The sequence below is a fragment of the Paroedura picta genome, chromosome 12 (assembly GCF_049243985.1).
Source record: "Paroedura picta isolate Pp20150507F chromosome 12, Ppicta_v3.0, whole genome shotgun sequence".
NCBI lineage: Eukaryota > Metazoa > Chordata > Lepidosauria > Squamata > Gekkonidae > Paroedura > Paroedura picta.
The window spans coordinates 48,190,589-48,208,277 of NC_135380.1; the positions used below are offsets into that span (position 1 = coordinate 48,190,589).

A 17,689-nucleotide genomic window follows, 5' to 3' on the forward strand; every position below is an offset into this window, starting at 1 on the left:
CGTGGAAGCGTGCCCAAATATGAGGAAATTGTATCTTGGCCGTGAGGCATTAGCGAGCTATTTTACAGATAAAGTCTTGTCACTCCACCTTCCCACAATAATTGATACAGTAAATGAATTGGAGGCCTGTTGGCCATCTTTGGAGGTAATGTTTGATGGCTTCAGGCAGTTCTCTTTATCCAAAGTGGAGAGGTTGCTGGGGAAGGTGAGGGCTACTACTTGTCCCCTTGATCCCTGCCCGAATGTCGTGGTTCGGTCCTTGGTGGCTTGGGAACCGGACCGAACCCCGCCATCAGAGGCGCCCGCGATCACGGAGGTAGGGCACGGTGATCATAGGCAAGCCGGCAGCTGGGCGCCCCACCCGATCGTTGAGGTGGCAATGGCCGCTAAAGAACCTCAATGTCCCCCTCCACCTTTTGACAAGGGCCCGGAGATGGCCCTTTGTTCCAGGAAAATGGGCCATCAGGAACCCCGGAAAACCTCGCATATGTGCATGAGTCATGATTGTATCAGCATGTTCCCTCCGCAAGTACTGGGTGGGGCAATACAGCCTAAGGAGGTGGGTTTTGTATAAAAGGGAGCTTCCACCTGGAGTTCAGTGGAAGCTCTTACTCCATACCAGCGGACTCCACGTTGCTGAAATAAAGCTTGTTCCTGTTGTATCGTTCACCAGGCCTGGCGTGACGTTTTCTTCAAAGGGGCACCCTGTTTTTTCAGTTAGCAAGCGGGTCTCCGACATCGTAAGAGCTTCCCACCGAACTCCAGGGTCGGCATCGCATCCGAGCGCTTATCGGGACGGATCCAGAGATGGCGTTTTCAAGCAACGGGGCGGTCTCGACCCCCACGAACCCCGGGAACATGAGTTTAATGTCCCCGGGAGATTTCCTCCGAAAATCGGGGGGCCAGGAGCAGCTGTCCGGGACCCCGAGACCCTCGGCAGCGGCGGCCAAGGGAAGGCGCCGGGCCATGGGGTTCCCAAGCACGGCGGGGAGCGCGCCGAGGTCTGGGGGGTTGGCCCCAACCTGGGACACCCAGCTGAGGCAGGCGCTTCGCCCGGTAGGACCTGAGGAATCCCTAGAGGACCTGCGGCGGGCCATGGCGGACTTGGCCAGGCGCTTGCAGGCAGCTGAAGCCCGTGAGCAAGCTCGGGCCGGGCCCGGAGGGACTGGTAATACAACGGCGGAGGGGATCGCGTCGAGTGAGGACGTCTCCAGCGACGAGGACGAGCCCGGCACTGGTGAGCGGGCCCCGGACCCCGACCCGGAGCAGTTTTCAGTCCCGAGTAGGCGAGACGGCCAGCGGAGAGGCGAGACAGCAGAGGATCTCGGGGGAGCGGGTGAGCCGACGGGGCGGCGAGAGCCGGACCAACGCAGGAGCGACGTGCAAGGCAGGGAGCGGCACGGCGTCGTTGGGCAAGTTGGTAGCCGGTGGAGCGGAGCAGGACGAGACGGCGGACGCCGAGAATCCCGGATCCGGAGGGGGTCGGACTACTCTCCAAAACGTTCCCCCCCAGAGCTTAAGGCGCGTTTCGACGGGACGCCGGACGACCTCCCGCAGTTCCTCCTCCACGCGCTGACGCATGCCCGGAGGTATGGAGACCGGTATGAGGACTCCGAGGACTTGGTCTGGGGGGTGGCCTCGTGTCTCCAGGGCAAGGCGGGTCAGTGGTACCTAGGGTTGGCCGAGCGCGGCGACCCGGCAACTCGGGACCTGCAGGACTTCGTGGTCGCGCTCCGCCGACGATTCCAGGACCCCCAGGCTGAGGACAAGGCAAAGAGTCGGATCAAGGGACTTCGACAGGGTACTAGGGGGGTTATGGACTATATAGACATTTTCCGGAGGGAAGCAGGCAAGGTGTTCTCCTGGAACGAGGAGACCCAAATCGAGTACTTCCGGGAGGGCCTTAACCCGAAGCTCAGGGAATGGGCCGTGATCAAGGGGACGGAAGAAGATCTGTCTACACTGGAGGGGTGGTGTTTTGTGGTCGCCAAGCTGGAAGCCAGCCTGGGTTGGGCCGCCGCACCCCCCCGGGAGGCCAAAGGCGGGTCAGCCGAGGCGCCGAGACCGGGCCCCGACAACTCTCGCCCCAAACGACCCCCGAACCCCGAGCGGGAAAGGAGACGCCGGGAAGGTCTGTGCCTGAAATGCGGGGGGTCAGGACATTTCGCAGCAGCGTGCCAACGGCAAGGGGGGGAGGACCGCGGGCTCTCCCAGGGGGGAGGTGCGACACGCCCCCAGCAGGCACGCCGGGCGGAGGACCTCCGCAACGAACCGGGAAGCGCCCAGGCGACGGGAAACGGCCAGGACCTGCTGTAGACGGCGCCGGGCAGCAGGTCCCGCGGTGCGAGGGAAAACCCCTACAGCATGAGGCGCGACCTCCGAACGTGGTAATTTTAGAGCTCCGGAACCCGGAGAACGGACTAAGTTGGGTGGGGGAGGCTCTTTTGGGACTCTGGATGCGACCACAGCATGGTCCACCCCCAGATAGCCCGGGCTTTGGGGCTACCGAAGCGCATTCGGAAGGTTCCCCTGGTTTTCGTCCAGATGGACGGCAGCCCGATTCAGGGGGGACCTTTCGGGGAGGAGGTGGGTCCTATCGCCATCCACATAGGGGACCACCAAGAGCTGCGGTGGCTGATCCAGGTCCCCGTAGCGGGATATCGGGCGGTGTTGGGCCTGGATTGGCTGAAGGAACACAACCCCGTGGTGGACTGGCGGGCGGGGACCCTGAAGTTCGACTTGACGGTGGGTGCACGGCATCGGGTCCCCCACGAGAATTCCAGCCACAAGAGGACGGCGGCGCGTCCCAGGGGAGCGGCGGCGGCGCAGCAGGAGATACCAGAGCCCGAGGTCCCGCCAGAGTACCGAGACCTCGCAGCCGTTTTCAGCGAGCGGGAAGCGGACGAGCTACCCCCACACCGCCGCACGGACTGCGCTATCAACATCCCAGAGGGGGCGGTACTACCCAAAGGGCGCATCTACAAGATGAGTGAGGGTGAGCTCAAGGACCTCCGGGAGTTTTTGGGTAAAAATCTGGCCCGAGGTTTCATCCGGCCCGCTTCCAGTCCCATGGGAGCTCCAGTCTTGTTCGTCCGGAAAAAGGATGGGTCCCGACGGCTGTGCCAGGACTACCGGGGCCTCAACGCCATCGCAGCGGGGAACGCTTACCCCCTCCCGCTGATCCCGGATTTGCTGGCCCGGCTGGGCAAAGGGACTCTGTTCACTAAGCTGGACCTAAGGGAGGCGTACTACCGGGTACGCATCCGGGAGGGGGATGAGTGGAAAACAGCGTTTAACTGTCAATTGGGACAATTCGAATTTAAAGTGATGCCGTTCGGTTTAAGCGGGGCACCTGGGGTTTTCATGAGTCTAATTAATGAGGTGTTGCAGGACCTTCTGTTTCAGGGGGTGGTTGTTTATTTGGATGACGTCCTGATCTACAGCCAAGATCCCCAAGAGCACGTGACCCTGGTGAGGGAGGTGTTAAAGCGCCTGCTGGCAAACCACCTATACGTGAAGCTGGCTAAGTGCGAATTCCACCGTCCCTCCCTGGACTATTTGGGCTACCGCATCTCAGCCCAGGGCATAGCTATGGACCCCGAGAAGGTGCAGGCGGTGCTGGCCTGGGAAAGGCCCCGCACCCGGAAACAGCTACAAAGCTTCCTGGGGTTTGCTAACTTTTTTAGAGGCTTCATCCCCAGATACTCCTCCGTAGTGGCTCCCCTCACGGACTTGCTAGGTACCAAGGGGAGAGGTCCTCGCGCCACGCGGCCCAGCGCAGCGCTCGGCTGGAATGAGAAATCGGAGGCAGCGTTCCTGGCCCTCAAGCAAGCTTTCGCGTCTGAGCCCACGCTACTGCACGTCGACCCAACCCAGCCGATGGTGGTACAAGTCGACGCCAGCGACGCAGCAGCCGGGGCGGTTCTCCTGCAGCGAGACAAGGCGGGACAGCTGAGGCCGGCGGCCTACCTCTCACGAAAATTCGCCGAAACGGAGCGGAACTGGTCTACCTGGGAGAAGGAGGCGTTTGCGATTAAGTTCGCCCTCACCGAATGGCGGCATTGGCTGGAGGAAACAGAGGAGCCGTTCGAGGTCTGGACAGATCACAAGAATCTGGAGGCGCTCCGGCAACCGCGATCCCTGAACGCCAAGCAGATGAGATGGGCGGAGTTCTTTTCGCGGTACAATTTCAAGCTTGGTCACATCCCCGGCAAAGAGAATTTCCTCGCGGACGCCCTCTCCCGTCTGCCGCATTATGGGGAGGGGTACGCTCCCTGCACCAGGTCCGTGTTTGGTGAGGAGCAGCTGGGACGGGGGGTCGTCACTAGGCGTCGGGCCAGGGAGGAATGGGAGCCCGACCCGGCGACCGCCCCGCTCCGAGACCGCCTAGTGGCAGCCTACGGGACAGACGAGGAGCTGGCTGAGCTCCGGGACTCTTTGATTTTGGACTCCGGTCTCTGGCGGAGGGGGGAGGCTGTCTACGTCCCGGAAGGGCTACGACGGGAAGCCCTCAGCCTCTGCCACGATGCTAAGACCGCCGGGCACTTCGGTTTCGTAAAATCCTGGAAGTTGGCCCGGCGGCGGTTTTGGTGGCCCAGTCTGCGGCGGGACACAAAAGCTTACGTCAGTGGTTGTCCTGTCTGCCTGACCTGCAAGCCGGGGGTTGGCAAGCCGAAAGGTCTGCTGCACCCGCTCGAGGTCCCGACCCGGCCGTGGTCAGTGATCTCCATGGACTTTATAACAGACTTGCCTCCCAGCAAGGGGAAAACGGTGATCTGGGTGGTGGTAGATCTATTTTCCAAACAGGCCCATTTCATTCCTTGCGCCAGTGTCCCCAGTGCTTCACAGTTGGCTCGGATGTTCCTGGATCACGTGTTCCGACTGCACGGGCTGCCGGACAAGGTGATTTCCGATCGGGGCTCACAATTCGTGTCCCGGTTTTGGCAAGCTTTCCTGCGCCTGTTAGACATCGAGCAAGGGCTGAGCTCCGCTTACCACCCCCAGACGGACGGGCAGACCGAGCGGGTTAATCAAGTACTGGAGCAGTACTTGCGGTGTTTCGGTTCCTATCATCAAGACACCTGGGTGCCCCTGCTCCCCCTGGCCGAGTTCGCGTACAACAACGCAGACCACAGCAGCACGGAGATGTCGCCTTTTGCCGTCGTCTACGGGACAGACCTGAGACACTTCCCGGAGCTTGGAGAGGTCCCCGCCCGGGAATCGGCCGACCTTCGCGAGTGGGGGAAGCGTGCCGGGAGCTGCTGGAAGTCGCTGCAGGAGCAGCTCCACAAAGTCAAGGCAGCGCAGAAAGAGGACGCCGACCGGAAGAGACGACCAGCTGAAGAGATCCGACCGGGGGATCGAGTTTACCTTTCCACCCGGAACCTACGGTTGAATTTGCCCAGCAAGAAGCTAGGCCCTCGGTTTTTGGGGCCTTTCGAGGTCTTGGCCCCGATCAACGAAGTTTCGGTCAAGCTCAAGCTCCCCAAGAACCTCCGGCACATCCATCCCGTCTTTCACGTGAGCCTTCTAAAAAAAACTCCGGACGGTGACGTTTGGCACCCCGTGGTTTCCCCGCCAGCGCCCGAGGTCCTGCCGGGGGGGGAGCACCACGAGGTGGCGGATATCCTGGACTCTAGACTCCACAGGGGGAAGTTGCAGTACCTCGTGGAATGGAAGGACTTCGCTTTGGGGGACCGGGAATGGGTCTGGGCGGCGGACGTCCTTGCGCCCCGACTCACTGAACGTTTCCACAAGCGGTATCCTGGCCGTCCCGGGGGGTTGGAGAATGGACCTTTGGGGGGGCAGAATGTCGTGGTTCGGTCCTTGGTGGCTTGGGAACCGGACCGAACCCCGCCATCAGAGGCGCCCGCGATCACGGAGGTAGGGCACGGTGATCATAGGCAAGCCGGCAGCTGGGCGCCCCACCCGATCGTTGAGGTGGCAATGGCCGCTAAAGAACCTCAATGTCCCCCTCCACCTTTTGACAAGGGCCCGGAGATGGCCCTTTGTTCCAGGAAAATGGGCCATCAGGAACCCCGGAAAACCTCGCATATGTGCATGAGTCATGATTGTATCAGCATGTTCCCTCCGCAAGTACTGGGTGGGGCAATACAGCCTAAGGAGGTGGGTTTTGTATAAAAGGGAGCTTCCACCTGGAGTTCAGTGGAAGCTCTTACTCCATACCAGCGGACTCCACGTTGCTGAAATAAAGCTTGTTCCTGTTGTATCGTTCACCAGGCCTGGCGTGACGTTTTCTTCAAAGGGGCACCCTGTTTTTTCAGTTAGCAAGCGGGTCCCCGACACCGTCTTGGTTCCTCAAAGGGGGGGCCTGTGGGTAGGAGAGCAACTCATGGATATTGTCAACTGCTCCCTACAATCTGGGGAGTTTCTGGAGCTGCTTAAGGGGGCGGTGGTTTGCCCTCTCCTTAAGAAACCATCTATCTATCTATCTATCTATCTATCTATCTATCTATCTATCTATCTATCTATCTATCTATCTATCTATCTATCTATCTATCTATCTATCTATCTATCTATTTGATTTTTAGCCTGCCACTCCCAAGAAGGTTCGACAGACAGACAGACAGACAGACAGACAGACAGTGTGCATTTTCTACAAGTGCTTTGTGATGCTGACTGTTAGTATTTTTCAGCTGACTCTCTCTTTGAAGACACACATGTTAAAATCAGAAGGGGTTCTTGGAGGTCATCCAGTCCCATTGCCCTTGATCTGGACTGACTGGGTTCAGGCCCCCTTGGCTTCACCACTGTAGCTGCATCGCATCACTTGCCTGTCTGGTGGAATGGGGCTGGCAGTACAGCTGGTGTCATCTAGGGAATTTATACTCAATCAATTAATCAAATTTTATTACTGCAATTGCCAGCCATAAAGGAATTTATGCTGGGGGAAATGGGAAGACAGGAACGTCCTACATCTGTTTACCCCATATCTCTCCTGTGGGGGCTCCCTGTTTCTTAGCTAGGGTTGTTTTTGAGGTTTCTGACCTCACCACTGGGATGGCTCCTTGGGACAACTGTACATATTTGCAGTGACCAGTGTATTGAACAGCACTTAGCTTTGTTGAAGTGCATTGTCAAGTTATTTCTTCCTTCTCTTCAGGCTTGATGGTGATACCTTGTTTTGTCTTCCTGTCTCTGCAGCTCAATTCCCCCATGAACCCTGTGAGCAGCACAGAGGACATTAAGCCCCCTTTGGGCCTCAACGGCGTCCTGAAAGTCCCCATGCACCCGTCAGCAGCCATGGCTTCCTTCACCAAGCACATCTGTGCAATCTGTGGGGACAGGTCTTCAGGTAACACCATGCCTGCCTGATCAGTGTGATGAATGCAGAAGAACCAAATAAATTGTCCACCCACACGGATATACTACCGAGTGGCTGGACAATTAATACCACTTAATCAATTGATTAATTACTGATGAGTTCTGTCCTATCATGATGTCTCACCTTGTGTCTGCCTCCTACCTACTATTACTAGAGTTGTCTGAGGGGCAGGAAAGGCCTCCTTTTGCCCCAGCAGGCCTCCAGTTGCCTTCTCCTTTACCTTTCTCTTCCTTTGTCAGCAAGTGCTTGGATCTAACAGCCTCAGGTTCTCTCTTGGACTTTGTCAGAGTCCTAGTCAAGAACGCACAGCCAAATAGTTATACGGGCTGAGATGGATCTTGACTGGAAATAAATAGATCCACTCTCTCCTGGCTCTACCCCATGATGGCATCTGTCCCCATTTTGCCCCATGTAACAGTCTGTGTGTTTGGGGGGGGGGGGGTTAGATCACCAGGTGTTCTCTGAGATAGGAGGTGGTACTCTGTCTTGATATTCTTTCCCACCAGCTGAGTGAAAGTTCAGTATGCCCCCTTGTAGATGAGTCCTTTCTTGGCATTTGCAGGGGAGGCAGGATATGTCTCTTCTGGAATGTACCAGAGAGAAGATTTTGAGTCAGAATTCTGCCTCTCACTCAGCTGGCTCTCTGGCCTTCCCTGCCTGGGTTGGCACAGCATGCCAGTTCCACTGGTAGCTGCTAATGATGGGTTGGAGCAAGACTAAATTTCTGTTGATTTCCCCTTTTCTGCTACACTTCCCCCCCTCCCCACCCCTGAAATAATTCCTCAGGGTCTCCCATTCCCCTAGAGCAGCATTTAGTGGAGATCTTGGGTCCTCTCTGCTGTTTTCAGCCTGACTGTGTTGATCCCAGTCACATGTTCTCTGCCATACTGACCTCACAGGGTTGTGATGAGGATGAGAAGAGGTGAATGGTGTCAGCAGCTCTGAACCCCCACGGAGGAGAAAGGCAGGGTCGAAATGGATGAAGTAAATAAACAAATCTCTGCCTCTGCAACCTTGAGGCTGCATTCCTGCAGGCGGGACTCTCCTTGAAGATAGGACAGAAGCTTCCATTAGGTCTGCATGCAGCATTCTCCTTTCATCTGGTACGGTTCTGTCATCTGGCACATCTGTCTTAAAATAGCTCCATCAGCCAGCTGCCTGAACTCCATTCAAGGTGCAGGGTCTGAGTCTGAAAGCTCTTCCTGACCTGTGTCCCCTGTGTGCGTCTGCTGCTGCTGGGAATCATACACCCATGTCAAAATCTTTGTGGCACCTCTTCTCATGGACATATCTGGACGCCGACTCCCCTGGCCCAGTTAGCCAGAACAAACCTTGTCTGTTTTCTAGAACACATGGGGGGCTTATGCTTTTCAGAAAGACTTTTGGGGGGTTGATGTGGTTTGCTTCTGCCAGGTTTGAGTTATCGCTGGCATTGCTGCTGTACGTGAATTTACTTTGATTTCACCATATGTCGTAAACACTTTTGTAAGCTCCCCTGTACTTAGGGAAGTTGTAAGATATAAACTTCGGAAAGAATAAATTGGGCTACGAGAGAGAAGAGCTGTTTTTTATTTCCCTGCTTTTCCCTACCCAAAGGAGTCACAAAGATGACAACACCTTTCCCTTACACTCCCCACAATATGAGGTAGAGGGGCTGAGAGAGCTCTGAGAGAACTGTGACTGTCCCAAGGTTACCCAGCTGGCTACATGTGGAGGAGGAGAAGTTGGGAAGAAAACCCATTTCTCCAGATGAGAGACTGCCGTTCTTTAACCATGACACCAGGCTGGTGTGCAAGGCTGCCCCGACACATCACAGGACACCATATTCCAGCCTAGCAAATATGTCACAGCAGTGCCCCACTGATGCCTTTTCTTCCTCTTTCTTACTGACAGGTAAGCATTACGGAGTGTACAGCTGTGAGGGTTGCAAAGGGTTTTTCAAGCGGACAGTTCGCAAAGACTTGACGTACACCTGCCGGGATAATAAGGACTGCTTAATCGACAAGCGCCAGCGGAATCGGTGCCAGTATTGCCGGTACCAGAAATGCCTTGCGATGGGCATGAAGAGAGAAGGTGAGGCCTGGAGTGTTTCTAGAGACCAAGCTGGGTGGGTGGGTATGATGCTGAATGCAACCACTTGCCTTGTTTCTGAATGCTCTCCTGATGCACACAAAAGCCCCCACTCCTCACTCCACATGCAGGGAGCTTTTTCGATGGAAGAACCTTCAGAGCTTGACCACCCTCACATTGATTATGCATTAACTAGCCTGAAGTCCTTTTGCTTCTATGTTTCTCCATACATGTTCCTTCCACTGAAGGAGTACAGGCTAGAAATGGTGCCCCTTCATTCTGCATAATGTGCAACAGTTGATTAGATATGTAATTACGTTATGAAGTCAAAATTCTTCACCAATGAAACCAAATTCTGCAACTTACCTAAAATATGCAGATATGGACAATGTACTTTAATCTTACCCTCCACCCCCCTCCCATTTTTGGGAGCTATTTGCATGCTTTATTCTTCCGCTTTAATGGGGTAGACTAGTGGTCCCCAACCACCGGTCCGGGGACCGGTACCGGTCCGTAGATCAGTCAGTACCGGGCCGTGGCTCCTCCTTGTCCTCCTCCCTGGCTGCTGCCCTGCCACTCTGCCGCCGGCCCACCTTTTGCGCTCTCCAGCAGACGCCATGCCTCGGGCTCCCCCTCGGCATGGCACTGCACAGCTGCTGCTGGCAGCGCCCCCCAGTGGGCGGCAAGAAGCCAGGAGCACCAGCGGGAAAGCAAGTGGAGCAGGGACTCAGGCAGCAGCGGCGACATCCCTCAGCAAAAGACTACCCCTCCCCCGGGCTTCATTAAAATTGTCAAGTGTTGACCGGTCCCCGGTGATAAAAAGGTGGCAGACCACTGGGGTAGACCGGGGGCAGGGCCAGATTTACATGAAAAGAGGCCCCTAGGCTATTCCACTTATGTGGCCCTTTCACCTCCCATTTTTAAGTTTGTAAATTACATGAGAGAATCATAGAATCATAGAATCATAGAGTTGGAAGGGGCCATACAGGCCATCTACAACAACAACAACAAGCCTTTAATAGCATATAAAAGTACACTATAAGAAGGAAAAGTGCAAAAGAATCAACTGCTAGAGAAAACAAAGGCAAAGATGCTTTAGAGGAAGACATAATACATTCACTATTTCTCATGGCAAGATATAAAAACTTTGCAACTGATTCAATTATATCAGGGTTCTGGGATGTCAAAAGAAACTGAATCTTACGTTCATCCATATACAGTTCTCTTTTACACAGCAGTGAGTTAAGAAATTTAGCTCAGATCGAGGAATAAAATGGACAATGGAACAAAACGTGTGTAATTGATTCTAGACAGCATGGTCCACAGGGGCACAACCTAGCTGAATACGGGATCTGTTGAAATCTCCCATATAGCACAGCAGAAGGTAGAGCATTAGTTCTAGCTAACGTGAATGTTCTACGCTGTTGTGGGATATTTAGATGGTAGAAGTACGCAGCTAGGGGCTGAGAGCTTGGTGAGATCACTAAGCTCCATGGCGAGCAAACATTTCTAGCTTTACTGCTAAGTTCCTGCAGTTCTATGTCTAACAGTCTGCGTTTAATTGAATTAAATGCAGTCTTCAGATATCAGCTACAAGGAGTCTAAAGAGATTACTATAGATTTTATTTTTCCCTCAATGTGTCTCAACCAAGTAGATGACTCATGTTCAGATAGCATAAGGGAAATTAGACTGTTGGGGTCAGATCTAAAATGAATGCGAATTCAGAACTTGATTGTTAACAACCATGCTCTGGTTTCCAATAGCCTTTGGCTGGTTTCTAGACATAGGACTGCATAAGAGACACAGTTCGTGGTCCCAAGGATTTTACGAAGGAAGACAGATTGGAGACTTTCGACTGCTTGGTTAAAAGCGTTGAACGAAATTGGGATGCCATAAAGCAGTTGGGCACATAGTTTCCTATTGAATACTTTGAGGGCTGCTGGCACGTACTGGTTACCACAGGTGTAGAAGAAATGTGTAATTGCCAGGGCACTAATTTTTGCAGATGTGATTGCATATTTCCTGTGTAGCCCAATTTGCATTATGGTGAAAAAATATTCCCAAGTATTTGAAGCTTTTAACTTGTTCAATGTTGTTACCTCCTACATTCCATTTAAGAGGCTTCCATGGCTTTCCAAAAACCACAATTTTTGACTTCTCAAAGTTCAGAGCAAGTTTGTTTACTTCTCAGAAGTCCAGGAATTGAACCAGTAAGCTTTTTAAGCCAATTTGTGAATGGGACAGCATTACAGCATCATCTACGTATAAAAGCAGTGAGATGTGAAGGGAACCAATTTTGGGGCTATGGCCAGAATTGGGGGATAAGGACGGAGCAAGGTCATTCATAAAAAGGTTAAATAGGAGGGGAGCCCAAATGCATTCTTGTTTTACCCCATTGTTAATTGATATTTTAGGAGTAAGACTCCCAAGGGGGGTGAGTTTGACTTGGCAACAGGTAGAAGAATAGAATTTCATAAGATTTAGGAGCCTTTTATCTATCTCCATCTTTAACAGCTTATCCCAGAAAAGATCTCTAGGGATAGAATCAAAGGCCCCCTTAAGGTCCAGAAAAGCCGCAAAGAGCTTTGGACCCTCTTTCTTACTATATTTGTTGACAAGGTGGGCAAGGATGGTGCAATGATCAAGGGAGGATTTCCCTTGACAGAATCCAACCTACTCAGGGCCTAAAATCTTTTCCTTAGTCAACCACAAGGTAAGTTTATTTGATAGGAGTTTGGCATATAGCTTCCCAACAATAGAGAGAAGGCTGGTGGGTCTATAATTGGTTGGGAGCAAGCGGTCACCCTTTTTAAGTACTGGAACAAGGAATGCATTTGTCCATGAGTCAGGCATTAAGCCTGTTTTGTTAATTACAGTAAAGAGAGCAGCCAAAAGAGGAGCCCACCAGTCTGGGAAGGTTTTAAGCAGCTCAGGAGGGATCACATCCGGTCCTGGTGCTTTTCTAGGCTTCAGTTGATCAATACAAGCCCTGAATTCATCAGGCATCGCTGGGGCCCAGTCTGGGATGTCTGACAGGTTGGTCTCGGGGAGGTTACAGGAGCTTATCTGTCCTCATGGAATAGGTTTAAGAAATATTCACACCAAGTAAGGGAGGGGATGAACTTTGTTAGCTCAGACAACTGAGAGCACGTGTAGAGAGCTACTGGGGAGAGTTGCTGCTGACCAGGTGAGGCTATTGTGCTGCCTGGATGAGGTGATTGCTGGCTAATTGTTGGGAGGATTAAAAAGGGCTGCTCCTCGCCAGAGGCAGAGCTCAGACAACTGAGAGGACGTGGAGAGAGCTACTGGGGAGAGTTGCTGCTGACCAGGTGAGGCTATTGTGCTGCCTGGGTGAGGTGATTGCTGGGTAATTGTTGGGAGGATTAAAAAGGGCTGCTCCTCACCAGAGGCGCGAGCCTCTGGCGCGAGCCGAGAGACAAAGGGCTCTTGGCCTGTGGCTCTTCGCCTGGGGTTCTTGGCCGAGCAATTAGAATCAGTAGATTATATCAGTAGATTATATTTCCCTAGTACTTCCACTGCCTGGACATTACAATGGACCTCCAGGACACCCATCCCATCATCTGCAGTGAGTGTGACATGATTGCCTTCCTCCCAGAAGACAAGATGGACTACAGCTGCCCCAAGTGTAAGCTGGTAAGACTTTTGGAGGAAAAGATTAGGGGACTAGAAAACAGAATTATTACTCTGACCCAAAGTAAGAAAGGGGAGGAGTTCATAGTCCAGAGCTCTGCAACTTGGAATAAAGACAATACAACCGGTCCTGAAGAGGATAAGGAGATTAACCACAATAGGGAGCCTCTGCAGGCAGTTCAGAAAAAGACTAAACGGCGAAGGGCGAGACAGCTCTCGGGGACTTTGGAGCTCCAGAATAGATTTCAGGCCCTTGCAGAGGAGGTGCAAGGGTCAACAAGGGAAGAGGTCCCAAAACAGACACTAAGACAAAGGGAAGAGGCCACGGGGACAGAAGGAAATGGAGTTGAGAAGAAAAAAAAAAGGAGAGTACTGGTAATTGGAGACTCCCTGCTAAGAGGAATGGATCGCCATGTGGCTGGGCCCGACCCCCTAACCCGAGAGGTGTGTTGCTTGCCAGGGGCGAAAATTAAAGATGTTTCAGAAAGGCTGCCCAAACTCCTCAAATCTACAGATCGCTACCCATTTGTGATGGTCCATGTGGGAACGAATGACATGACCCTGAATACCATCGCTCCTATTAAAAAAGACTATCAAGATCTGGGGAGGAAGCTCAAGCAAATGGGGGCACAAGTGGTATTCTCTTCAATCTTGCCTGTCAAGGGAAGAGGAATGCGTCGGGAGAGGAAGATAATGGAGGTGAATCACTGGCTGCGTAGTTGGTGCCGGCAGGAGAGATTTGGTTTCTGGGACCATGGGATAGGCTTTCTTGAGGAAGGCCTACTAGCACCTGATGGACTGCACTTATCAAAACTGGGGAAGAATGTGTTTGGCAGGAACCTGGGGAGATTCATCAGGAGAGCTTTAAACTAAAGCCACTAGGGGAAGGAGACGATCAACATAGGGAGTGTATGGAAGGAAAACGATCGGAGGCAGCCCAACCGGCAAGGCCAGCTCATAGGGAACCAAAAGTAAAAGGATTCAGATGTCTTTATACTAACGCCCGAAGCATGGGCAATAAAAAGGAAGAGCTGGAACTTCTCATGCTGATGGAAAGGTATGATCTAGTAGGCATCACAGAAACTTGGTGGAATGATTCTCATGACTGGAATGTAATGGTGGATGGATATGAACTGTTCAGAAAAAACAGAATAGATCGAAGAGGTGGAGGAGTGGCACTGTATGTGAGGAAAGGGCTTACCTGTCAGGAAATTCTAGTGAAGGAGAGCATATCTACAGTGGAAAGCATCTGGGTGAAAATAAGCGAGGGGAAAACAAACAGTGTGGTGGTTGGTGTCTGCTACCGACCACCTGACCAACAAGAGGATGTAGATGCTGCACTTTGTGAGCAGCTTGAGAAAATATCCAAGTGGCAGGACCTTGTCATCATGGGTGACTTCAATTTCCCAGATGTGTGCTGGGAAACAAATTCTGCGAAGCGTCCTCAGTCATGCAACTTTCTGACCTGCCTGGCTGACAATTTCATTTATCAAATGGTAGATGAACCCACAAGAGGTTCAGCCATACTGGACTTAATACTGACCAACAGGCAAGAGTTGGTGGATGAGGTGAAGGAGGTGGGGACCCTAGGGGGAAGTGACCATGTCCTCATAGAATTCCTTTTGAGATGGGGAGCCAAGGAAGCTTGTAGCCAGACGCGGATGTTGGATTTTTGTAGGGCAAACTTTAATAAACTCAGAGACATGATGAGTGTCATACCATGGACGAGAATGCTGGAAGGGAAGGGAGCATGTGAAGGGTGGGCGCTACTCAAACAGGAGCTATTGCATGCTCAATCAATGACTATCCCAGAAAGACGAAAACACTGCAGGAGCTCTAAGAAGCCTATTTGGATGAACAGAGAACTTCAAGAGGAACTAAGAAAAGGAAAATGTTCAGGAAATGGAGGGAAGGACAGAGCTCTAAAGAAGAGTACCTACAGGTTACTAGGCACTGTAGATCAATCATCAGAAAGGCCAAAGCTGAGAGTGAGCTAAGATTGGCTAGGGAAGCCCTTTGTAACAAGAAAAGATTTTTCAGTTATGTGAGGAGCAAACGTAAAGGAGGCAATAGGCCCACTGTTGGGTGCGGATGGACAAACTCTAACGGAAGATGCAGAGAAAGCAGAAAGGCTTAGTGCCTATTTTACATCTGTTTTTCCCCACAGGTCAAAGGGGTTAGGCACATCTAGAGATGGCCATAGCCAAAGGACAGTGTATGGGTGGCAGGTTAACATGGATAGAGAGGTTGTCGAGAGGCATTTAGCTGCACTGGATGAGTTCAAATCCCCTGGTCCGGATGAAATGCACCCGAGAGTACTCAAAGAACTTTCCAGAGAACTTGCACAGCCCTTGTCCATCATCTTCGGAACCTCTTTAAGGACTGGAGATGTCCCGGAGGCCTGGAAGAGAGCAAATGTTATTCCGATCTTCAAAAAAGGGAGGAAGGATGACCCGGGAAACTACAGACCAGTGAGTCTGACCTCTGTTGTGGGGAAGATAATGGAGCAGATATTAAAGGGAGCGATCTGCAAACATCTGGAGGACAATTTGGTGATCCAAGGAAGTCAGCATGGATTTGTCTCCAACAGGACCTGCCAGACCAACCTGGTTTCCTTTTTTGACCAAATAACAGGTTTGCTGGATCGGGGAAATTCGGTTGATGTCATTTACTTGGATTTTAGTAAAGCTTTTGACAAGGTTCCCCATGATGTTCTGGTGGATAAATTGAAGGACTGCAATCTGGATTTTCAGATAGTCAGGTGGATAGGTTAGAGAACCGCACTCAAAGAGTTGTTGTCAATGGTGTTACATCAGACTGGAGAGAGGTGAGTAGCGGGGTACCTCAGGGCTCGGTGCTCGGCCCGGTACTTTTTAACATATTTATTAATGATCTAGATGAGGGGCTGGAGGGACTACTCATCAAGTTTGCAGATGACACCAAATTGGGAGGATTGGCAAATACTCCGGAAGATAGAGACAGAGTTCAACGAGATCTGAACACAATGGAAAAATGGGCAAATGAGATGCAATTTAATAAAGATAAGTGTAAAGTTCTACATCTGGGTCAGAAAAATGAAAAGCATGCCTACTGGATGGGGGATACGCTTCTAGGTAGCACTGTGTGTGAACGAGACCTTGGGGTACTTGTGGATTGTAAACTAAACATGAGCAGGCAGTGTGATGCAGGGGTAAAAAAGGCAAATGCCATTTTGGGCTGTATCAACAGAGGCATCACATCAAAATCACAAGATGTCATAGTCCCATTGTATACGGCACTGGTCAGACCACACCTGGAGTACTGTGTGCAGTTCTGGAGGCCACACTTCAAGAAGGACGTTGATAAAATTGAAAGGGTACAGAGGAGAGCGACGAAGATGATCTGGGGCCAAGGGACCAAGCCCTATGAAGATAGGTTGAGGGACTTGGGAATGTTCAGCCTGGAGAAAAGGAAGTTGAGAGGGGACATGATAGCCCTCTTTAAGTATTTGAAAGGTTGTCACTTGGAGGAGGGCAGGATGCTGTTTCTGCTGGCTGCAGAGGAGAGGACACGCAGTAATGGGTTTAAACTTCAAGTACAACGATATAGGCCTGATATCAGGAAAATGTTTTTCACAGTCAGAGTAGTTCAGCAGTGGAATAGGCTGCCTAAGGAGGTGGTGAGCTCCCCCTCACTGGAAGTCTTCAAGGAAAGGTTGGATGCACACTTTTATTGGATGCTTTAGGATTCTTAGGGCGAATCCTGCGTTGAGCAGGGGGTTGGACTAGATGGCCTGTATGGCCCCTTCCAACTCTATGATTCTATGATTCTATGATTCTAAAGAAGATTTCTCATGAAAAGCTCCTGAAACTAGGACCCAGAATTGTATTGTTGGTAATTGTAGCCTGCACAAGTTGTTCCCATTGTTTTTTAATATAATCACTTTGCTTTTTCTTTGTTAGCTGGTATAATTGATTTTTCAAATGGAAATATTCTGCAGCCATAAGCTTAGCACTGGATTCCCTGTAATCACAATAAATGGCACGGGTTTGATATTTTAATTTACAGCATTCATCATCAAACCAGGGATTTAGGGTTCTTCTTTGGGTTATTTTCTGTGAGTTTGATTGGGGGCTAAATAGCTGATGAATGCAAGTGATTATATTATTGTAATTTTTTATAACCTCAGAAGAATTATCATTGATGTTGGGTACGGAGTTAAATGCTGTTAGAGTACTGGCAGTAAATAGATGTTTGATCTTTCCAGCAGTGCATTGTGACCACGGGATCCTACATAGGGAACCTTGGACATTTTCAGAGCCCATAATTGGTGGAGATGACCTTAGGGAGGAGGTCGCCTTGATGGTCAATATCAGTGGGAGGTCTTACAAAGCAGGGGGAAACAATATATAGTCAATCACACTGCTACCTCTCCCAGAGGCAAATGTGAATTCCCCAGGATAATCTTGGGGGAACGAGCCATTTAGTATCAATCTGTCGAAACATATGCAAAATTTGGCCAATGAGATTCCAGCATTATTTCTATGAGAGTCTTTGGAATGTCTTGTATCAGAAAGACAATTGGGTAGGGGTTCATCTGGGCCCAAGCCCAATGACCTTGAGAGTGCAGAGCCCTCGTTGCC

General features: G+C 51.5%; 1 protein-coding gene across 4 annotated transcripts in view; it reads left to right on the forward strand.

Annotated features, from left to right (window-relative positions):
* The window catches only part of RXRA (retinoid X receptor alpha), a 302,476-nt gene that overhangs the window by 209,947 nt on the left and 74,840 nt on the right, over window positions 1-17,689 (forward strand). For all 4 annotated transcript variants that reach the window (XM_077306422.1, XM_077306423.1, XM_077306420.1 and 1 more), the window contains 2 exons: window positions 7,165-7,315; window positions 9,239-9,418. In XM_077306422.1, the coding sequence (XP_077162537.1) occupies window positions 7,165-7,315; window positions 9,239-9,418 (331 nt within the window). The remainder of the gene's footprint in view (window positions 1-7,164; window positions 7,316-9,238; window positions 9,419-17,689) is intronic.